The sequence below is a fragment of the Labrus bergylta genome, chromosome 13, assembly GCF_963930695.1.
Source record: "Labrus bergylta chromosome 13, fLabBer1.1, whole genome shotgun sequence".
Classification (NCBI taxonomy): Eukaryota; Metazoa; Chordata; class Actinopteri; order Labriformes; family Labridae; genus Labrus; species Labrus bergylta.
In genome coordinates, this window is record NC_089207.1 from 13,076,843 (window position 1) to 13,100,950 (window position 24,108).

The following is a 24,108-nucleotide window of genomic DNA, read 5'->3' on the forward strand; positions in this document are numbered from 1 at the left end:
ATCCTAGTTTGAGCACGTTTCTGCTCGTGGAGCTTATTAGAAACATGCAGAGGCTTTTTAGGTCGGGTACAATCACTTCTATCTGAACCACTTCTCTTGATCACTTCCATCGCTGCAACACCTGTTGGTTTGACCTGATAACTGGTCTCATATCTGGCAAACCGAGGGGCGTCCAAAACGGCCGTGTGGGGGTGCCTTAAAACCGCCTACCTTCTCTGGTCCAAACAAATCCAGAGCATTCAGGACCAGAATCTAAAGTTAGAAGGAGGACATACTGGCTGCTGCATTGTTGTCAGAGAAGCCAGCACTTCAACATAGCATGTTTCCTTAATGTCTGATCATATAGTAAGCTCACTTTATCATTTCACTCACTACACATCTTACTGACTGCTACGTTGTAGTTGTCTCTGTAGTTGTTAACAGGACGCTATAAGGAGGATGTTGTAAATCTGGGGTCAGATGAACTGTGCTGTAAGACTATCTGTCCCTGAATGTTCTTGTAATCTTATCCTCAGTATCCACTCGGCCATCTGTCCTTGTGTTTGTCTTGCGTATCGCTTTGTGGCGCCTCGAATCTCTCTGAGGAGATTCTTCAAGTTGAAGGATGTAGAAACTCTGACCTGAGCTAAACCTGCTATGTATCAGTGCACTGATTATCTAGAAAACACTTGTTTGTGTGTTAAGTTTTCTCTTTAGAAAGTCATGCAAATAAGAGTCAAATGCTTTCTTTTAGAGCCAGACAATTTCATAAGGGGCTCATTAGAACTCACACTGACTGCATGTCTGCTGAGGGAAAGTGTAGAATCAAATATTGAAACATTTAGGTAAGCATGGTATTTGTATCACAAAGTGTTTCCACAGGGCGGAGACGATATTAAATATTGTCTCTCATATTAAAGTTTATTATTTAACTGTAAAGTATTTATAGCCATGAAACCTTTTTTAGAGCGAGTATGAGTCGCAGTCGCCAACAGTATCAACAGAAATATCAGATGTTGTTCCCCCTCAAAGCACAGATATCTTTATCGGCCTCCTGTGTCGTCGTTTCTCTCTCTGTTCTTAACGAGACTGCAGTTAGTCTCGTTTTCCTCGTCCTCCTGCCCCCCTGACCCACATCTCCTCCGTCGACTCCACAGCTGGTTCTAAATAATGATCTCAGCTCTCAGCAGACTCCTGATGCCAGAAATAGCGTTGCTTTCTTTTCCAGACTTTTCCTCCCATAAATAAAGCTGCTGTCCTCGACTCTTATCCTGTGCATGCATGTGCTCCATGTGTACGCCTTGCATGCATGTGTGTTTCTCCTTATAGGGTAAACGGGAACATGTGTGTTTATTCATGTTCTCGCTGAGCATTACTGGAACTCAGGGTAACAGACCTCGTCAGGCCCAAAGTGCCTTCTGGGTAGATTGCTCTGTTTGTTTTGTTAAAGGAGCCATCAGATAGAAACAAGAAGTGAAACTCCTCTTTGCTGTAAGTGTCCGGTCTGCAGAAGAAGAAGAACTCCTCTTTGTTTTAACTGCCTGCAGAAGAAGAACTCCTCTTTGCTTTAACTGTCTGCAGAAGAAGAACTACTCTTTGCTTTAACTGTCTGCAGAAGAAGAAGAACTCCTCTTTGCTTTAACTGCCTGCAGAAGAAGAAGAACTCCTCTTTGCTTTAACTGTCTGCAGAAGAAGAACTCCTCTTTACTTTAACTGTCTGCAGAAGAAGAAGAACTCCTCTTTGCTGTAACTGTCGGGTCTGCAGGTGTAATACAGATGTTTAAGTTGTTGCACTTGTTGTTTTAACACAGATTACAGACCTGAGAGTTACCACGAGGCGAAAATGTGCAGCTTCAGTCGAGCTTTGGTCAAGATGGGTTTCAACATACGTCAATAAAGGCCACACAAATTAGCAGGTGCTATAACACTATGATTGTTGCCCCCATACTGTATTTATATAAATACTGGTGAACTCATTAATGCATGTATATTATGCATACCCTGTTTTTTGTACGTTTAGGTATCTCTTTCTGCTCATTGATCACCTACCACATGTTATTAAAGTCTCACATTCTTCCTTTAAAGAATGTACAAAAAAGATGATTACATACCTGCTTTATAAAGTAATAAACAGGGATATTGTGCTGCAGACATAAGTCAGTGCAGCCCCTCTCTGCTCTCTGCGGCTGCACAGCGTCTTTACAAACAATACAGACAAAAGAAAAACGTGCAGCGTGGAAGGCAAAATGAACATTTTCATTTCTTAAACTTCCCCAGTGATGAACTTCAGTCCTGTGTGTGTTTTATTGAGCAGCTTGTTGTGTCATGTGTGTGCTGCATTCTTTCTCTCATCATCATCATCATCATCATCATCATCATCTGGACTTTTAAACATCGTGTCACGGTAAAAATAACTTGGATTAAACCAGCAAGTGTTTTGTTTGTTCCCTCTGGAGGAAACAGGATAATGAGTTCCAGTTTTGTTACGTTGGCACTTTTGCATTTTTGTAGCTCGTCTTTGTTAAGAAGACTTCAGAACGGCATGAAACACATTAAGATATTTATCTGACATGTGAGCATGTGGGCATTACACACTGAAATACATTCAGGAACAGATATACCAGTTGAGTTGAAGTTGTACGTCAGCTGCTGGTGTAAGAGTAAAAAGCGCTTCCTGTATCTCTTTTTGAGCAACATGGCATCTGTAACGTGTTTGATTCTGTGGTTGTGGTTACCATCAGTGTTTTATGAGTCATGGAACATGCAGCGATTAGTGAGTCTGGACTTTGTTAACGTTTCTGCTCCAAGCCCCCCAACGAGTCGCATTATGTTTGTGGAGATATTTTTGGAATTGTTTGTGTTTTTTGTGGACTAAACTCCATGGGGAAAAAAAAGCTTTAATGGTATATTTAACTCACGCAGAGCAAACCTATCAGACATGAAGTGATAGTTCTCCCTTTGATAACTTCCTTAATGTTGCTAATAGAAAGTACACGAGGATGTTGTTGTACATATTAAAGTAAAGGAAGTCATGTTTCAGACTAGACAAAGTTACCAGAGCAGCACCTGGGGCTCAGTCTTCTTCAGTCCCTTCAGGTAAAACCAACACCTGACGACTCCTCCCCCTTCTCCTTCTCTGTGTGAGACTTGACTGAACTTGACCAGACAAAGACTTGAGCTTTCTTTATCCTTCAGGTAGAAGGCAGCTCCCCGATCCTTTCACTGAGCGCACACTAAAGGACTTGCGACTAACACACCTGCAAAGGTGTTTCTTTGTGTTCTGGAGCTGTGGTGCGTTTGAGGTCTCTGACTCACAGACTTCACCTGAGTTTCATAGAGGACAGAGACAGACGCTAAACTTTTATAGATTTAGAAACGAAGTCGAATGCTGACATGCAGAGCCGTCGACTTTGATTCTGGAAGCAAAAAACACACCCTACACAAAAAGTCAGAAACCTGTCTGACATTATGGATTTATAGAATCAGTCTCGAGGAGTGTTTGTCGACACAGCGGCTCATTCTGACATCTTTGTGTCCAGCTCAGCCTCCTCACTGCTCCCTCATCATCCCCAGAGGTCTCGGCCTCAGGATTCAGATCTTTAAAGCTAAATGGCTGACTGTGACTGACTCACAGGGAAAACACACACACACACACACTCAGCTGACTGTGCGATGCAGGTATGCGTGCTGTGTCAAGGACTCCAGGCGCTCGTGTTTGTCATCATGTTTTTGTTTTGCACAAATAAAGTTCTTTCGGATTCTTCTACCCTCTCAGGGTTTCAAGTAAAAACCCTGAACCCTTTGAGCTTTTGTGTGGCAGAAGTGAGAAGTGTTTGCAGTAGCAGCCATCCATCGGCTTTAAAGTATAATCTCGATAGAAGGAGATAATGATCAGTTTCTTCCTGCACTCTATGGAGCGTCAACAATAGAAATGCTGACACAGCAAACGTCAGCATTTAACTAGCAGCTGGTTATGAAACGGAGGTCACAGAGAGCTCATTGTGCCTCCATGTGTCCCCTCTGGGATTCTGTTTATAGGCTGCTGTTTTCTGCTCGCTGTGAGCAGCAGTCAGTGGACGTGGAGGTGTCCTGAGAGTCGCTCACGTAAACACTGTTTTCTTGGCTGATAATGACTGTTGTCTGTCAGCTGTGTGATGTTCAGGCCACACTGCAGAGCTGCTGATACCTGTTATTGAAGCCTAACCCAAACGTTAGAAAAGACGTGGTCGTTTGTTTTTAAAGACTCCCCCCCCACCCCCTCCCATCTACCCTCCCAGATATCTTCTGTTGACGTCTGGTGACGAGCAGCTCGGCTCAGCACACAGCGGAGCCTGTCTCAGCCTGCAGACTTTAACAGGAGACATTTTTCAGCTGTTTCAGACAGACAGACAGACAGACAGACAGACAGACAGAGAGAGAGAGAGTGAGACAGACAGAGAGAGAGTGAGACAGACAGAGAGAGACAGACAGGCAGAGAGAGAGACAGACATACAGACACACAGACAGAGAGAGAGTGAGACAGACACACAGAGAGTGAGACAGACAGACAGAGAGTGAGACAGACAGAGAGAGACAGACATACAGACAGACAGACAGAGAGACAGTCAGACAGACAGATACACAGAGACAGTCAGACAGACAGAAAGTGAGACAGACAGACACAGAGAGACAGACAGACAGAGAGTGAGACAGACAGACAGACACATAGAGAGGCAGTCAGACATACAGAGAGTGAGACAGACAGACACAGAGAGACAGACATACAGAGAGTGAGACAGACAGACACAGAGAGACAGACATACAGAGAGTGAGACAGACAGACAGAGAGTGAGACAGACAGACACAGAGAGACAGACATACAGAGAGTGAGACAGACAGACAGAGAGTGAGACACACAGAAAGACACACAGACAGACAGAGAGTGAGACAGACAGACAGACAGAGTGAGACAGACAGAGAGTGAGACAGACACACAGACAGACAGACACACAGACAGACAGACAGAGAGAGAGACAGACAGGCGATTCTGATTTTAAAGATGAAATATTCTCCTTCTTCAGTCTCAACATTTAACTCGACTTCTGGTGATCCATTGTTTGTATGAAACCTCTCTGATGTACGTCGCTTTGGATAAAAGTGTCTGCTAAATGAATTGTCGAATTCTTCTTTATCCCTCGGTAACAAACAGCTTCAGTAGCTGTTAGAGACATTCAGCATGTGTGTTGTTTAGTCTCTTTCTTATCTTATCAGAACAGTTTGTTTCTGAGCCTTTAACCCTGAAGGAGGACCAGGAATCATTCCTCTCTGACAGACGCTGATGAAACTTTGTGTCTAATAAACCCACAGAAATGCTTCTGCTCGGGAAATGAAACAAACATGGCTTCCTTTTTTTCAGATAAAAACAAACATATTTTGTTGATTACTCATGTGGGAGGGGAGGGGGGGCAGTGCCTCATCAGCACTCTTGTCTGTTGGCTGACTCGTCTTGTTTACAGAAGCCGCTGTCACTGCGGAGGCTTCGCAGGCTGAAGCTCGCTGAGTGTTCCTCTAACTGCTGGCTGTTTGTGGTTCTTCTTCCTGTCATGAAAGCATCACTTCTGTTTCCATCTCGTGTTTAATTGACGTGTTTATCATAGTCGCCCACAAATGAGCTGGATCTTCTCCCTGACTGTGCTGACGCCTCAAGTAGCAAACTCCAAGTGTTTGCTTCAAAGCCAATAAAAACTTCAAGAGTTTAAAACAAGAAGTCTTCAACCATCTGGAGAGAAATACTTTCAGCACAGCACCGTTTTTCTCAGGTGATACCTCTTTACTGATCATTCCCGATGTTGGAATCAAATCAGGAGTCTTCTGAATGCCTCGGTCACTTTGGGCCGCTCGTTGTAACAAAGCCAATAAGCTCGCCTCAAACCGCCATTTCAGAAAGTAAACGTGGGCCTCAAACCGACGCCTGTCCCTCAAACGTTCCTGAGTCGCTCTTTCCCGCTTTGGCTGTCAGACGTGAGGAGGGCGGGTCTCAGGAGTCTGGCGCTATGAGGACAGTTAATCCTGTGAATCAATGCTACCTCTAATTGGACATATTTACAGGATCAGTGAACACGCAGAAAAGATTATGAAGCTGCTTTGGTTCAGGCCCAAAGATCACACCGGCCGTGCAGCAGAGTCATGACATCATTTCATCACCTCCAGCTGCTCCCTCGCCGTGGTTTTTGAATATTACCTGCTCTATTCACACATCGGCTCATCCCGACTCCTTGCAGAAATGTTCTAAAGTTGGTTTGGAAAGTTTGCTCGTTTGATGTTCAGCTCGCAGGGAAAGATCGGGGCCTTTTTTCTAAGATTTTTGTGCTTTTATGAAACGGCTGAAAATCTCCGAGGCATAAATTCCAGACTACAGTTTTTGCTGAGACTTGGTATCTTCAGGGTCACTCTCTACAAACTGTGTTACTGCTGTTGCAAACATTTTCAGTTCTGCTTCTGCTAGAAACTGAGAGCAGAATACTAACCTATACGAGCTAGCATTCACATCCCTGTTTCTGATCTACCAGTCTGCTGCTTCCTCGTTGCTTCTGGAGAGAGCGTCCTGAAGTTTCTCATATTTTAAAGTCATTGAACTTAGCTCTCTCTGTAACTAAGACTGGGTTAGATCATATGTAATAAGTTTGATTTTTGACCATTGAGAAAAAAGATCCAAAGAAGAGCTTGGGCTAAACCGCATGACATCAAACCATCGTACCCCAACTCCAGGAGAACTTTCATGATTCCAGCTTTCAAAAAGTGTGTGCGCCAAACACTTAAAATCTGAAGTCTAAGGCCAGTTTGTTTTAGCATAAGAGCAAGGTTAGGTTGAATATTTTTCACACAACAGAAAGAAAACACTCTGCAGCCAGTCTGAGGTCAGGAGCAACCAGTCCTCTGATCCCACAGCCCACTACAGCCCACTGTGTAATTACTGAGTGGTTCGGTCATATTGTTCTGCTGTCATTTAAAGTCATACAGTCGTATTCAGTGTGTGTGTGTGTGTGTGTGTGTGTGTGTGTGTGTGTGTGTGTGTGTGTGTGTGTGTGTGTGTGTGTGTGTGTGTGTGTGTGTGTGTGTGTGTGTGTGTGTGTGTGTGTGTGTGTGTGTGTGTGTGTGTGTGTGTGTGTGTGTGTGTGTGTGTGTGTGTGTGTGTGTGTGTGTGTGTGTGTGTGTGTGTGTGTGTGTGTGTGTGTGTGTGTGTGTGTGTGTGTGTGTGTGTGTGTGTGTGTGTGTGTGTGTGTGTGTGTGTGTGTGTGTGTGTGTGTGTGTGTGTGTGGGCCAGGCTCGTCTCGTCTGACGTCTCTGAAATTGATGCACAAAGCTCTCTGTCATTTGACGTCTGGACTTTTTCAAAATCAGACACAGGAGCCGCTCCAGATGGTCTGCATGTGGTGGTATTGAGCAAAGCTTATTTTTAGAGTAAATGTGGAAGCTAATTATAATTTGAACTTTGGGCCATCGTTAAAGGAGCAGTATGTAACTCTGACTCCTAGTGTTTAAAATGGGTACTGCAGTCCAAATTTTAAACATTAGAGAGAGCTGCCCCCCCCCCCTTCTCTCTAGAGTTGCTCACGCAGGTTGCCATGTGGTGGACACTGAAGCTTCAGTGTTTAGCCAGCTCTGCATCGGTCTGTAAACCTTTCTGCGTTCTAACCTCTCTCCATTTTTCAAAAGCATCTCCAATATTGATCCTAGTTTGAGCACGTTTCTGCTCGTGGAGCTTATAGGAGGACCTTGTGGCTGCTGTATTGGTCTGGTTCTGGTTCTGGACTCGTCTGATTGGGAGACATTAAGTAATGTAGACTGGTCACTTACTGTAGGCGTGCTATTAACTCCATTCCTAATTCAAAAAGATAAATGCAGGTATGACAGGATTTCCCACAGGAAATAAACCATTTTTCAATTCCTCCCAGAGACAGACTTGTTTCCTCTGGATTTTTTTGGATGTAAGTTCTTTTTTTTTTTGTTGGTGCAGGCGAACCACTCTGCACCGCAACTATTTCAAATATTCAGCAGAGTTTTTCATCAGCTGAGAGACGAAAATAGGGCAATGCTTCCGCCTGCAGCTGGAGACGAGAGAGGTTGGAGGCCGTGTTTTCTTTTCTGTGAACACACACACACACACACACACACACACACACACACACACACCTAAATACAGCCTCTGGGATGCAGGCCGCCCTTTGACCGCTGCTGCAGGAAGTTTTGCTCACTTTGGGTCAACAGTAGGAAGGCGGGAGAGCGTTTTAGTTCAGCATGCTCCACATCATATCACACACTCTCTGCATTCCTGATGAGGGTGACTGAGTTCAGGGTGACGGCCTCTTTAACTCTGCAGAAAATGATTCCTCCAGACCAGATAAAGAATCCTGGCTCCATATAAAACTGATGAAGAGGAGTGCGTAAGGGTCAGAGCTGAGGCAGGACAATAAAAGTTTTTTTTTTTGCATTTGAGGAAAGAAGTGGTAATGTGGAGAGTTATCAGTCTTTCAAAATAAGAGCCAGATAATGTTAGAAATCGAAGTTAAAGTATGCAACATGAATATTCCAGTGAGATGCACGCCGCTGCAAACTCGGCTCATCATGTCAGACTTGGACGATAGAAACACAGACCGCTGCTCATTCTACACCCAAAGGGGTTAAAAAGTAGAAGCTGGTGTTCGCCTCGCTGCCGAGGCACCTTAAGGCGAGGAGAGAGAGCGAGTGAGGAGGAGAGGGAGAGCTGTTTACACAAGGAGTGTAGCAACTGGATGACACTAGCTTGCAAACTTGGCTGTTGCCAAGGAAACCCCGAGCATTCTCCTCGCATCAGAACCGCTGTGATTGGCTAGTTAGATGCAAGCTAACCCCAATTGGTTGAAGAAAAACTCAAAACAAACGAGGGCTCTCTGGGACACATTTTAATTCATTAACTGCTCTTTTTTTACACTGACTTTCAGAGCTTCTCACTGTTGCTAGGTTACATAAATTTGCTGACAGCACTTGTTCTTCCGAGTGTCGACGCCTGTTGCTGCCAGACATTTGATACGGTTCTCTTTGTTCACATTCTGTATATTCAAAATGCTTCTTGTGAAACGTGCAGCTTGAGTTCAGCTCCTGTTTGTTTTTTCGAGTCCTGGCTGTCTGGCAAATTTTCAGGAACCAGTGCAACAAACAACCATCCTTCTAAAAATAACCCGACAGCTCATTTCCTCTTCATATAATCTCCAAATATTTAGTGAAGCCCGTTTAAATGGGATGTTGAAATCCAGCGTGTCTGCAGGCTGAAATATGGGAATGCTGTTCTCTGGGAGGAAAATATTCTTAAGCCAATAATTGAGGCTTCAAAGGGAACCAGTGTGACAGAACAGAGAGCCCATGATTTGTTATTGATGTTTGTCGGGAGCTTCTGTCGCTGTGGGTGTCAAACACAAGATGAACAGCAAGGAAGAATAACAGTGTTCGAGGCTCACACGGCTCTCTAAGCTGCTCCACACAGTTTACATTCACATGCATGTAACTGCATTCAGCGCACATCTTCCATGTTTGATGTGCATATTTGTGTTGTCTCTATTGGTTCTACTGTGGGGGAAGCGACCGTATGTAGTGCTACACTACAAAGAGAAGTTTCCTCAAGGAGAAAACAAGGAGCATTATTGTGCTTCTGCAGCCAGCCTCTAGTGGACACTCGAGGAACTGCAGGATTTTACACTTCAGCACCGGCTTTATTTTTCAACACCGGCGGTTGCTGCTTGAACACACCTGATCGTATCGCATCGTATCTTTCTACTTCATCTGTGAAATGAAGGACGTCTCCTCCATGCTGGTTTGAAAGTTTGAAAGATTATCGTTGATTTGGGAAACAGAAAAAAACTTTCATAGAGGCTCTTCAAGGGGAACGGATTGTATTCATGAGGCCTCATCATGAAGAACTGAAAGTCGAGGAGCTTAACTATTCAGCTTGCCTTGATGTTTCTTCCTCTTGCTTTCTTCTTCGCTCAGCAGCAGCAAAATGTGAATGAAGTCGGTGATCCGTAAGCGTCTCAGCGGGGAAGAGAGCAGCATGATGCTCTGACAGCCGGTTTCCTGCTCTGATGAGATTATTCTGCTGCTCACTTGTTTAACGGCAGGCAAGCATAAAGACAACAAAGGGGGATGGGGGGGTTAGTGGTAGCCTAGTGGTTAGTGTGCGCGCCCCATGTACAGAGGCAATACTTCTCCAAGCCGGCGACCAGGGTTTGAATCCGTCACGTGGCCTGCATGTCCTCTCTCTTTCTCTCTCTCTCTCTCTCTCTCTCACAAAGATTCACACTATCGCCTTTAAAGGATGCTTTAAGGAATCAGATCTCTGATCAGATATTTTAATCCCAGCTCTGAAAGTGACTTTGCCCTCAACCCGTGGCTGTTATGAAAACCTGAGTCATGGCTGCATAATCACGTACTGTGTCTAACCTACCGCAGTAGATATTAGTTTTATTTTACTGCCTTCTGTCTGAGGTCAAAGTCTCAGTTAAATGAGCTTCTAATGGCTCCGTCTTCTGTGTCGTTTTTCTTCGTCTTGGCTTCTCGTCCGGGCTGACTGAATGTCTGGGAGAAACGTCATGGAAAAGTCAAACACAGAAGAGGATCTGAACTTCTTCCAGGTCTCTCCTCCTCTGCCACAGCTGTGTTTATCATGAGCTGTGTTTAATCTCGCCGTCAGAGAATCAAAATGTCCCGAAGAGACGGCCAAAAGAAATGGAAGGACTCAGCGGCTCAGTGACTGACAGAATGGCGTGATAGAGGAGAGCGCACTTCCTCCAGACATCTGTTTCAAGGCATGAGGACGGATCAGACGGAGGCTCGTGTGTTGTTGTTGTTGAGTGCTCGTATTCTTTGCTGTCATCTCGAGGGAAGCGAGGGGAGCCGAAAGCCGCACGTTGTTGGAGACAGAGACAGATGCAGCACCTGAGTTTAGTGAAGTGAAGAAAACCATAACCTGACACCCTCGAGCTGCCAAACTGTTTTACCTAGAACTTTTATTTAATATGTGCAAATCTAATATTGAACAAACCTCAGAGCAGAGAGTGCCTCAGACCCCCTCCCCCTAAGATCTCAAGCACCTCACCTGAGAGGGGGGCCCGGAACGCAGGTTGGAAACCAATGGTTTAATCCATTAGTATGAGCATGATGAGGTCTGTTTGGTGTCCAGTGTGAGTTTTAGAAGACTGCTTGTGCTTAATAAGATGATGTCATGTTTTTTTATACTATTGCTTTCTAAATCCTCCTAAAACAGTCTGGATGCATCAACGGAAAAACTTCAATATTTGCTTCAGGTCAAGGGTCATACTTGTGTAACACATGCACACCGATTCACATTTTTTGCCGCCTTGGCGATTACAGTAACAAGCTACAAACGACACTGACAAACTGTAGCCATATAGTTGATCTTTCTTTTAACACTTGAAGCAGACTTATTTTGGCCACTTAAGTCCTTTTTCTCGTTGCTCTTTTTTGGTCAAAACAAAATCCCCTGAGAAATGTCAGTCTCTTTGCTTCCTGAATGTTGGGCTATGTTCACCAGCTACTTGCTAAAAGCACATCTTGCTGCTGCAGTCGTGAAGTTAAACTGAACTAACTGGAAAATCCGGTGTATGAGACACACGTTTTAATATCGCTTTCTTAATCTAGAAAGTTGGCAGTCTGCTATTGACCGATGTGACCAATAAAATGAAATGCTGACAAACAGCTGTCATTACAGAGAGTGCAGCTGTCGCCATCACACACCGCACGCCGCCTGACAGTGAGAATGAGACGAGACGAGGCCCGTGTTTTTGCCAGCAGCTCGTCTGGACTTGTCCGACAATAAGCTGTTTGTCAAAGCAGCGCCACATCTTTCATCCTCCTCTCACTCTCACTAATCAAACACTCACTTCTCGCCCACTGATGCCCTCATTTAAGGACGCGTTCCCAGCAACGCTACGATGACTCAGCTGCTCGCCGCTGGTCATGCAGACCTGCAGACCTGCAGACCTCCTCTGACTTTGGCCATGTTTCTGGGAGTGGCGCTCCAAACTCAAAACCACAAAGAATAAAAGCAGGATCATTTTTTCCACCTGCGCACGCTCGGCTCTGCAGCTTGATAAATAAGAAGGAGGTGGTGTTAATGTGAAACTAGAAAGAATGTGAAGCACGGCCTGTTTCACAATCCTGACCGCTGTGCGGCCCATTAGACCAAACATTTCCTGTTTCAGTCATTTAGAGAAGTCTCTGGGACCGGTTTGAGGATCTTGGTTGAATCGTTGACTCTGTTTGAGTTCCCCTGCTGCATCTGTCTGACGCTGACTGGCAAGCATCCTCTGATCGTTTTTATCCCTCATCTCAAGTTGACCGAGTGTTGGACAGACGGTGCAGCCACTCCTCGACAGACGGCGCTGATTTCATCTGTCGCTGACCTAGTTTCTCCTCGGCCTTCCCTCATGTGTTAGATCATAACTCTGTCATTTTTCACTCTGTTTCCATTTAAACGGCGAAGAAAAGGATGTTGACTGGCACTTAATGAGAAAACATGTTTTGTATTTTCCAAGATATTCAGGATTTTCCTTTAAACACGTCTGGAGCCCATCAAACCTCTGAAGTCGAGACAGATGACAGAGGAAAGTATTGTTGATTTTCTTGGTCACTAAAGTAGACGATAATCTCATAAGTGATCTGATAAATCAAATGTCAGCAGGCTGTAAACACCCTTTCACGTCCCTAAAGTTTGGGACGATGTCCAATCGACCGTCTAAAAACCAGAAACACGCGATTTTCTTGTCTTTCCCAAACTCAGAATGATGTCTGTTGAATCAAAACTTTAAAGTTCAGCACCAAACCAAACTCCTATATCAGCCTACACGAGCCTCATGTTTTAACCAATGACTGTATTAAACATGGTGATGAGGCCCAATGGATGGTGGTGGCCATATTGGAAATGATAGCTACGCCTAAAGAGGCGGACCTTAAACCTCCTGCTGTCAGTCAACTCAGCCTCTACTCATGCTCCTTTATGAAGAACTCTCAGGCTTGATTTAATCCAAACAACTGCATCAATAAAGGATTCATCCCGGACATGTCTTCACCTCGGTCTGTGTGGTCTAAGACACCAGTCCAGACACTGAACTGTCACATGCCGCCATATTTGCTTCGCTCCCAGTCAACTAAAAGTGAAACTGGTATCTTCATGGATTCTCTGTACGTCAAAGTATTTGCTGCTTTACCTTCATTACATCAACAGGATCTGTTTCCTGATGTTCAGTTTGTATTCGTACAGAAACTGTCTCACAACACTGCGTGTATTTCCCACGTGTTGTCATGACTCCAGGCTCCCTAATGAAGCCTCATGCGGTTTTTTACAGCAGCTCAGCTCCAGTGTGGAGTTCTGTTAGAGCAGTTTGAAGCTTCAGGATGATCAGCCGGCTTGCAGCAGCTGTTCCACACGTCAACGTTTCTCTTTTTTTTCTTGCATGTTTCTTCACCATAAAATCTCAGATTTGAGCCGCCTGCAGCCTGCCTCCCCTCTGTCCTCTCCTTCTCATCCTTCTGAGATAGCAGCTTAGTGAATGCTCTTTGTGGAGGATCAGCTAAGACAGCTAGTGAAATAATAATAATATAAATAATAACGCGTCCGTGCTTACAGCTGCTGTCCTCCCTCCGTCAAGGATTCTTTTTGTGTCCGAGATGACCGAGACGAATCGGAGCATCAACATGACCCCGTCAGGCGCTGCTTTTCTGCCTCAGGGTTCCTCCTGTTGGATTTCTCGTCAGTGAAGATAACGGGATGTAATGTGCAGAGCTGGTGGTACATGTGGAAGAGATCAGCAGCTGCTGCAGCTGTTTGACCTGAACGTCTTCTCTCAGGAGCAGATGTGTGTGTGTGCGTGTGTCTGCGTGTGTGTGTGTCCACCCCCTGTCACACAGGAGCCATGAGATATGTGTCCATTCATACTAAAACTGAGACATTCAAAGGATAAAAAGAGTGACAGCAGATCACATTTTGGTTACTAACTATGAGGCCAAATGTAACTGAAGACACCTGAAATGCTGTGCTTTAAGCCGGCTACAGCCTGGACTGTTACTCCATTTTGGACGACTCTGTGACTTATTTGTGGAAAGCTCTCAAAGGTCCATGATATATAAAAGAGAGTCTCAACTTCAACATGTCTACAAGTTCAGGTTTTATTAAAACATTAAAGGAGCGGTATGTAACTCTGACCCCTAGTGTTTAAAATGGGTACTGCAGTGTAAATTGTAAACATTGTAGAGAGCTGTCTCCCCCAGCCCCCTCCTCTCGAGAGTCCATGCTCACACAGGTTGCCATGTGATGGACACTGAAGCTTCTACAGGTGTCGTCACTTTTTCACCTTCAAAACAATGAAATAGGGTCACTAATTTGAAAAAAAAAACAACACACATTTATTTCTGTTTTAATCACAGCTTTACATTTTCTAACCTTTTGATTTCTGTCTGATGGTCTAAAACAAACATTGAGAAGAGATATCTTAAATAAATACTGGGTAGAGGGATATGTGACAAACGCCCTCAGGGCAGTCAGACCTCGTTGTAAAGACACTTGCTGACTTCCTCGTTCTCTCTTTTCTTGCTCAGGTCACGGAGAGTGTCACTGCGGGGAGTGTAAATGCCACGCTGGGTTCGTCGGAGACAACTGTAACTGCTCCACGGAGACGTCCACGTGTGTCTCAGACGACGGGCAGATGTGCAGCGGGAGAGGAAACTGTGTGTGTGGACGCTGTCAGTGCATAGAGCCCGGAGCCTTCGGAGATACCTGCGAGAAATGCCCCACCTGCCCCGACGCCTGCGGCACCAAAAGGTAACTGTGACGAGTGACGAGTTTGTGAATCTCAGTAGAGGAAGCTGTTTTTATTTCATGAAGAGGAAGGTGGAACATTGAAACAAGGTGCAGCCCCTTGTTCTCAGGAATCAGAAAGGTCAAACCATCAAACACAGAAGGTCCACACTGAGAGTAAAACCTCCAGATAAGTCTCCCTCTGGTGGACTTAACTGAGTCTTGATGGCGAGTGCTTCAGATAGCCCTCGTGCCATTCCTGACCTGAGGAGATTAAACAGTTTGAACCTTCATCAGTCAGACGGGCAGCTCGGGCATAAATGTCCATCAGACGTGTAGTAAAGAGAAGAACTGCTCGTGCACATGGGTCCTGTTTCTTTACAGAACGACCTCTGACCACACAGGAGTTTAGAAACAGGACATCGCTGCTCTGTCTGCAGGGTGAGCTGAACATGGTATGCACACTAGATGTTTTCCTAAAGATAAAATGAGGCAGAGCTGCAGAAACAAATCTTCAGAGGAGATGGACTGATGTAAAGATGTTTTTCACATCCGGTTCAGGGTCAGGTGACTTTATCTGTACCTGTAGGAAAATGTGTTTGCAGGGAGAGTCACTTAATAAAGCACAGACAAAAAAGAAACATAGAAAGAGTAAATGCACACGGGCAAAAGTGAGTAAGAGCATGAGGTGTGGCGACTCCAACCGTACAATTTGATGAACAAGTTGATCTGTAAAAGTTATAGAGTCTAGAGCAGGGATGGGAAACTTTGGTCCCAGCAAGGGCCACATTCATTTAATTCTAACTGCCAGGGGGGCAAATTGTAGGATACACAAACGATTGCAGTCAATTATGTCTCAAATTAACTCAACATATACCAGTCATCAAATATTATTGTGGACATATTTCTGGTTTTCATGATTTCATGGCAGATTTTGCCATGTTTTCAATTAATTTGACCTGAGGGCCACGTTGAGGGTTGATGGGGGCCGCATGTGGCCCACACCTGGTCTAGAACATTAAAATAAATGAATAATTAAGAAGCCTGACATCAGCTCTCCAGCCTGCTATCTCCGTCCCTCCTTACAAGACCTTCAAGAAATGACCAACAACCACATCCAGCAGAAATAAGAAAACTGAACCTGATACCCACAGATATGCTGCTCTTTAGAGCTGAAAGTCCTCGACCAGAATGGAAGAAGCTGAAACTCAAACTGCAGAGGACTCGTCTTCTAACTCCCCAATTTCCACATCGTCCGCTGCCAGTCTTTTTCTGACGAAGCACGCTGCATGGAATCACCCAGAGCGCCCGGTCAATTTCAAAATAAAACACAATATACAGACTCCTGATCATATATAACATCACGTTATCAACATAACATCAAATGTTTTATGTGGAAAGGAGGCATGAGATTAGAGTGCTCTTCATGAACCGTTTGAACTACAATCACTAATCACGTCAAGTGTTGACATTCTTTCCAAACAACATGCGTGCTACTGTTGACATAAGGCAGGCGTTCGTCACAGATCACAATCTGTTTAGAGTTAGAAACGCCCTCCATGCTTTAAGAGGAAGGCTGATGGAGCAGAGTTTCATTGGCTAAAAGAAACGTCAATCATCGGCACAGTCTCGTGCTCAAACTAGGATCAATATTGGAGATGCTTTTGAAAAATGGAGAGAGGTTAGAACAGAGAAAGGTTTACAGACCGATGCAGAGCTGGCTAAACACTGAAGCTTCTGTGTCCACCACACGGCAACCTGCGTGAGCATGGACTCAAGAGAGGAGGGGGCGGGGGGAGACAGATCTCTACAATCTTTAGAATTTAGACTGCAGTACCCGTTTTACACACTAGGGGTCAGAGTTACATACTGCTCCTTTAAATATCACAGAAGCTACATGATTAGTAAATGTAGCAGACGGCCAGTTTGCTTTCATTTTTTAGCGTTTAAAAACCTAAAGACGAGTTTCATTTTGAGTCTGTTGTTGTTGAAATCTTTGGACAGCTTTTCTGAATCTTCTGCAAAACAAAATAATGACATTCAAATGCGGGTTTCTTCCAAACTTGATCCATCTGTAAAATGTCACGGAAGCCTGGAGAGACTGAATGGTTGAACGAGCAGCTGCTGTTTGTTTGTGTTCATCAAGCTTCCAGTGTTTAACAACGGCACGCCGGGACATTTCTAACAGCTGATGTTCCAAAATAAGAAATAACAAAACAGCATGAAGTAAGTCAACACATGACGAGGAGTGCGGAGTGTAAACAAAAAGATTAAAGATGAAGTTTGTCTCTGGTCTGCTTCAGGGAGTGCATCGAGTGTCGGCTCTTCAACTCAGGACGCCTCGCAGACAACCAGACCTGCCAGCGCCTGTGCAAGGACGAAATCATCACAGTGGAGACCCTCAGTGAGTAAACACACACACACACACACACACACACACACACACAGAGCAGCTGGCTGGAAGTACTAACATCTGGGGCATCTGCAACAGTTTGTCGTCTCCCTCACGTTCCTCTTCCTCTGTCACTTCTGATTTGACCTTTCGTCTTGTTTCTGTGGAGCAAACGTTTCGTGAAAAGAATAACGTATAAAATAAAGTCTTGACAGCAGAGGCATGCTGGTGAAACGCGTTGTTTCTTTGAGGGTGTTGTTAAATAAAGAGAAGAAGTCGTTCACACGGCGTCCATGTTTGTATAATGATAAAGTATTTTCAAACTGAGAGAGAGAAACGTATCCAATTGGTAAAATGTTCTGATTGGTATCGACTCTGGCTCTGATTGTCCCGATCCGTGCGTGTCTAGAAGTCACAGGTGACCGTTGTATCTCGCAGCTGAAACTAAAATAATGTTTCACACAAAGCAGCTAAGTCCACAATCAGACGTTGGAAGTAATCGAGCTGGAGCACCACAGATATATTAGATTATTATTTTTCTGAGTCAAACCTGACGCCCCGACGCACCACCTCAGGGTGCGGTCAGATTCTCATTTCCCTCTCTGAAGTTTCTGAGGTTGATGTTGTCACACGATGAATCAAAGAGTTTAAAACGTGATGAAGTAAACAGAAAGCCTTTGACTGTATGAAACCTCCTCAGTGAGTCTTGTGTCCTCTGTTGTCTCATGAGTCCACTCCTCTGGTTCCAGTTTAATGAGGGTTATAAATCCTTCATTATGGATCATCTCTGTCTTATTAGCACTGTGTTCGGAGCATCAAAGGCTTTCAGGGCTTATTTTTAGCTACAATAGGGCAACTCATGTTGCACGTGCCAACACTTTGGTTTGGACTAAAATATCTCATCAACTATCAGAGGGATTATAATGACAGTTTGTGTAACGTTCATGTGTTAATGGAGGATGGATCCTCGTGACGAGTCAAAAGTCTTCACAGCTTTGGAGAGATGACATTCACATTCCAATGACAACTGGTAATAACTTTAGTTATCCCTTAACTTTACATTTAGCTCCATTATTGGTTCATAGGAGTCAGTAGAAATGTTTGTAAACACTCAAACATGGCCCCTCCTCCTGGGCTCATCGCTCCCAGAAGCCCCGCCCCCTGCAGGACGTAAAGTAAACTCAGTGTCGGGAACATTTCTACATAAATTATTGATATAAATTCAATTGGAACAAGTGTTTTTTACCTTTCAGATATTTTATAGACCAAACAGCAACTTAATCATTAAAGAAAAAAATGAGCCCAGATCTTCTGTAGTTTAACTTCTCTATGCTGTGGAATGAGAGCTCACCCACAGAGCTGCTCGCTCGGGTCCTGATCTTCATGTTATGAAGTGTCAGGTTGTCTGGACCTCGAACACCTTCACCTCTCACAGCAGGATGCAACGACCAGCTACGCACCCTCATTAGGTTCAAAGAGTTCAAACCATTCAGGGATAAAAAACCTTGTGTGTCTGCGGAATCCTCCCACTAAACAAACATGAACCTGCAGCTCAGAATGTCTCCATTAAGTGTCATTTTAAAAGCAAAGAGCTCGAGTTTAGGATCCACCATCCAAGCTTTTATCGTCCATATTTTCAGCGCCCCTCAGCCTAGAGGGAAACAGTGTGGAGATGTTTGAGGAATGCATTAATAAGAGCGCACGCTCTGATTTATGGTGGTAATGGGGTCTGTGGTGCAGCGTGGTGGTGCACAGAGGAGATGTGCACACTGACAGTTGTGTGTTCAGATATACAGACTATTCTAAGAGCGCTCCATGTCAGCCCAGCATGGCCCCGGCCCAGGTCTGACGTCTTTCATAGCATTCCTGGCGAGTTCAGCCATCTGACTGGCCTTAATGGACTCCACATGTACATTCCAGATGCTTTGTGCATGAAACAGAGGAAGAGGAGGAGGGGCTGCAGAGGGGAGGAGGGGGCCGGGACGCCGTGACCTCACCCTCCCTCCTGAGCTTTGAGTTGGTTTGGCTGATGAAGATTGACTGAGACTCTGCATGCCCTTGTAGATCAAGTTGGGATTTCACAGCCAAGACACTCGGACTATGTGACGATGATTCATGACCGATATCTGTTTTTTCCCTCAGAGTGAGACCTCCCTTTTATTTGACCTCATCGTACTCTCTGTATAACTTGTAGATAATATCTCCTTAAATACATGTAAAGTAAAACAGGAGACACACAGATACAAATCTCTCTCTTAGTTAGAGAAGGAGAATAGTTTCTATAGATGAACATATAAAGTCAGAATGCAGGATATTTACTGAGCCAACAGTTTCCTGTTTTATCTGTCCTGTAGTTTTGTGCACCCATAATAATTATAACAAGTTTAGTCTAGGGCTGTCAGCATGAACTAGTTAATCACATTAATCTCATGCTCTTTTGTCTCTTCAGGCTCACCATAGATAGTGGTCCTCAGTGTCTCCCTGTAGTCTCAGTGATGTAAAAGAAGGACACTGCTGCATCTTTGAATGTCTCATTTCACTTTAACAAACTCTCAGACGGCTCAGCTGACGAGTCCAAAGTAATATCCACCTTATGACATCACACATTGACCTTTGTTGCCGTTCCTTTGAGCTGTTTGTCCTCCGTTTGGGATCCCTAACCACTTCCTGTTTCTGTGCTTAACTTCATGTCCTGGCCTTCACTCTACCAGAAGGGCCTTACTTTATTTCAAAATAAAAGCCTAACAATTTTAAACTTTTTAAGGTTCATGGTTTTGTTTCTCTCTTTATCCCCCCTCTTCAGAAACGGACGAGCCCGGCGCTGTTCTCTGTCTCTTGAAGACGGACAACGATTGTGTCATGAAGTTCACGTATTCTGAGCACGTCAGCGGACAGTCCGTCCTCACAGCGCTCAAAGAGCCAGGTCAGTTCTGCGGTCAACGTCTGAGGCGTCTGGATTTAACACCTGCTGAGAAATGAATGTGTTCATTGTGCAGGAGGACTCCCCTGACATTCTCCTGATCTGGTTGTTCCCTCACAGCAGGAGACTATCCCTGTTAGAAGGAAAGGGGGCGGAGTCTCCTCCCCCCTTATACATCTTTGTACATGACGTAAAAAAAAGAACCATGAGGAAGTGGTTGATAGAGTCCGTCTGTGCACAGGTCTCACTGAAAAGCAAAATGAACGATAACGTCATGAAAACACCAAAACATTGGAGCTTGCTCTGGTTGTTGTTGTTGTTGTTGTTGTTGTTGTGCATTTACAAAATAAAAGCCCTCTATGTCCTACAAAGTCTAAATCCTTTCCCTCTCCTGCATCAGAGTGTGGAGGTGGTCCTGATGCCATGATGGTGCTGCTCGCGGTGGTCGGCAGCATCCTGCTGGTGGGAGTCGTTCTGCTCGCCGTCTGGAAAACGGTCATCACCGTCCACGACCGGCGAGAGTTTGCACGCTTCCAGAGCGCACGATCACGAGCCCGATATGAGATGGTGAGAATGATCCTGATCACCTGGAATCGTTTTTTCTTTTTCTTTTTTTGTTTTTTATTCGGTTTAGGAGGAAAACTGAGGTTTTGTCTCTTTAAACGTCCTGATGTCAGAATGTCTCATGAGTGTAACTTTCTGTTTTTATCACACCTGCAGGCCTCCAACCCGCTGTACAAGCAGCCCGTCTCTACTCACTTTGTGGAAACGGACTTCAGCATGTACGGGAAGTCTTACAACGGAGTGGTCCACTGATCCCTCGGCACGGGGCGGCAGGACCGGTCCAACTGAACAGATCCCTGGAGGACAATAAGGAGGAGGAGGAGGAGGAGGAGGAGGAGGGGGGAGGGGGTGGGTGGGCACATGAGGTGGAGGGCGGACTGATCACATACTCATCCCTCTGCTCGGGTCACAGATGATAAAAGGAGAGACTTTGTGGGAGTGGGGAATCTGTGGCCTTTTTTTTTCACCTTTTTTCTAGAGGACATTCAGGCCGACCACGGAGACGTGACGTGACGTCTCCTTTCAGACGGCGGTGGAGCGACGAAGCGTGAACTCATCACTCGTGTTTAGAGAGAGAGAGAGAGAGAGAGAGAGAGAGAGTAGAGTTAGCGGTGAGTCTGCAGTTACACAAGATAAATAAACTCTCTCATCATAAAACACAGAAACATAACTCCAGCCACATTAAAGCATCACTTCCTGTTTGTACGGCGAAGGCGGGACTTATATTTGTATATTTTTATAAACACTAAAAAATGCCTTTTTTCTTTTTTTAGTATAAACTATGCACCCGACAAACAGAGACTCTGAACATGACTCTCACTCCACGTCAGGTCGGATGATTTCAAGCACATTTCTGTCACGGTTGCTATGACGACGCTGTGGTACTACTAACATTTACTAAGCAATACTCTTCTCACCTTCATTTTGCACAGAGAATATTTAGAGTCAGGTGACGTTAAGATTTACATTTTCTTTCTTGTTTGTATGTCGTCGTTCTGCTCGGCTCTCCTTCAGTCTGACTCGCACGCTGACGATTCTCCCGCCAGCCTCGCGCCCTTCAAAGTAAAAGTCTGGGGTTACTCTGTATTTTGTATTTTTGTAAACAAACGCCATGAGAAGAAGAAGAAGTCCTCCAAGACATCAGATTTTTTTGGACTGTTTTTTTTACAGTGTCTGTGGCAAAGCAGAGGTGAAGCCCAACCCCCCCTGGGCTCTACGTCCAATCAGAACAAAGAAGCGTGACGTAGCAGAGGCTGCTGGCTCAAACACCCGACATCAATAACACAGATATTTGGCGTTACATCATTTAGCAGCCAACGCTGACTTTATAGCTAGGGCGGTCAAACTATTCCATATTTAATCCCCATTAATCACATTCTTAGTTCATGTTTAAGGCCCCGTGATCACCTGCCGTTTTTTTTTTCCTGAGCGTCGTTTTTAAAAATTGTTTTCAATGGGTAGAGAGCGTCTGCAGCAGAAAACGGCCGCCTGGAGCAAAAGTGCTGCGCCCAGCATCTTTATCGAGTGCTCTGCAGTTTTTCCTGCGGCGGCTCCGAGCGCTCGAGTTGAAAATCTTTCAACTTTTCAGAAAGGCGCTGTTGACGTCACCGGCGCTCTTTTCAAAATGTAGTTCAACCTCCTACAGATCGTGTCTTGTACCCACATCCTCCTCGCTCCGAGTCTGATCGGGAAATGAACGATCTCAAATATAAAACATGCAGTAAAACGTAACGGAGCAGTGTCGCTCATACAGCGGCCGTTGAGAGTAGAGAGTTTGTTACAGTGACGTCGGGACATCGGTCGGTTGTTGCAGAAGCTTGAAGTTTTTCTTCCCTCGTACAGCGTAACGTCCAAAATAACCAAAATATCGTCTCAGGAAAGATGCGACCAATCAGAGACAAGTGTCTCGTCCTATTGTTTGTTACGGCGCCGCCTCTAGTGTCCGACGCCACATGCAGCACGTTGTGAAGAGATCAGATCTGGTGATCTTCAGGAGAACAAAGTCTCGTCTTTTCAGTTTCTGAGGTCACTTCAGGGTTAAAGTACAAACAAACAAACAAAGGAAAGTGCACGGAAAAGGAAGTCCCGTACCGCTGACAGTCGGTACAATGTGAGCCGTAACCGAGGGGCTCTGAGACCGCCCCCCTGACCTCGTCTGTCGTAGCTCGATGGGTCTCTAGCGTTAAGGACTAAAACGGCGCTCCTATCCTCCTTTCTTGCAGTTCTAAAGGATTTTCTAATCTGCCTTACTGGAGAGGAGGAAGAGGTCACGGCGTCTCTGTTCGATAATCAACACACTCTAACGCTGCACAGTGTTACACCGCCAGCTCGCGAGCCAAAATGTCAACGTAGTAACTTTATGCACTAACTTTATACATTCTCTATGAACACTTTGATTGAAATGGACGCTCTATGGTCCAGAGACGGGCGATATTTAAAACCAGCAGCAGCCTCTTTGCCCTCCTCACATTGTTGTTTACTGAGCGCCATAATAGGCACCTTGAAGCGTTCTGGTTCTGATGTCCTTTAGAGTAAATCACCTCGGTCTTCCACTCACACGCAGCACTTTGAGGTTTGGTGGTTTGGTGCTCACTCTCTGACTGGCTGCTACGTTATAAAGAGGCCGAGAGTCCACCCTGCCTGCAGCGGGAGAGAGAGGGTGGAAACTCTGAGAAACCTCAAAGGATAGATTCATAAATCCACCGGCGGCGTTCCCACAGTAAGAGGCGGGGTCTGAGCTGTCACAGGGAGACGTGACAGCGAGAGATGAAGGTGACCCGGAGTCTGTATGTTTCAGAGAGTGTAAATATTCTAACATGGTTTGCACAGTGCCAAATGAAATGTGGAGTGAAATGCTCCCCGCCCATCCACCCACACGGTGTTCAGCTCTGACATCAAATCTTTCCTGTACAGTCGAGAACATTTTCACACCAACGAGGACTCACTCCACGCCATGTTTCTGTCAAACACAGAGCAGCAACAATAAATCAGCTTACGTCAGAAGTCAGAGAGAGTCTGTTTTTATTTGCTCACATGGGAACATATATTTAAAGGAGGGGCATACATCAGAGCTCTGATTTGAAACATAATTCATACAGTGACTCTGCACATCACTTCAAAGTGCTGTGACCACTAACAGACAGGAAGTGTCTTCTGACGCTGTCATTAACACCTCCCTGGTCACGCCCCTCCCACATCCAGTATGATGAACTGAAACTTTGACGGGATGACCCTTTAATTATGTTTTCAGTTTCTTACTTCAAAGAAACTCATGGCTCAGTCGGTTGCAAATGTTTGGAGTTTTAAAAAAAACAGTCCAGGTGGGTACATAGGTGAGCGGTCAGCGGTGCAAACAAATCCAAAAGGGGCAAAAACTAGAAGGCAGGCAATGGTTTAAAAAAAAAAAAAAAAAAAACAACAACAGAAGAC

The 24,108-nt window shown here is 45.0% G+C and overlaps 1 protein-coding gene across 1 annotated transcript in view; it reads left to right on the forward strand.

The window, feature by feature from the left end:
* itgb5 (integrin, beta 5) overlaps nucleotides 1-23,686 on the forward strand; it is a 45,371-nt gene extending 21,685 nt beyond the window's left edge. Inside the window, exons 12-16 of the mRNA XM_020637866.3 lie at nucleotides 14,605-14,827; nucleotides 17,107-17,207; nucleotides 19,999-20,118; nucleotides 20,516-20,682; nucleotides 20,836-23,686. Coding sequence (XP_020493522.2) covers nucleotides 14,605-14,827; nucleotides 17,107-17,207; nucleotides 19,999-20,118; nucleotides 20,516-20,682; nucleotides 20,836-20,931 — 707 coding nt within the window. The 3' untranslated portion in view covers nucleotides 20,932-23,686. The remainder of the gene's footprint in view (nucleotides 1-14,604; nucleotides 14,828-17,106; nucleotides 17,208-19,998; nucleotides 20,119-20,515; nucleotides 20,683-20,835) is intronic.
* Nucleotides 23,687-24,108: the final 422 nt, after the last annotated feature.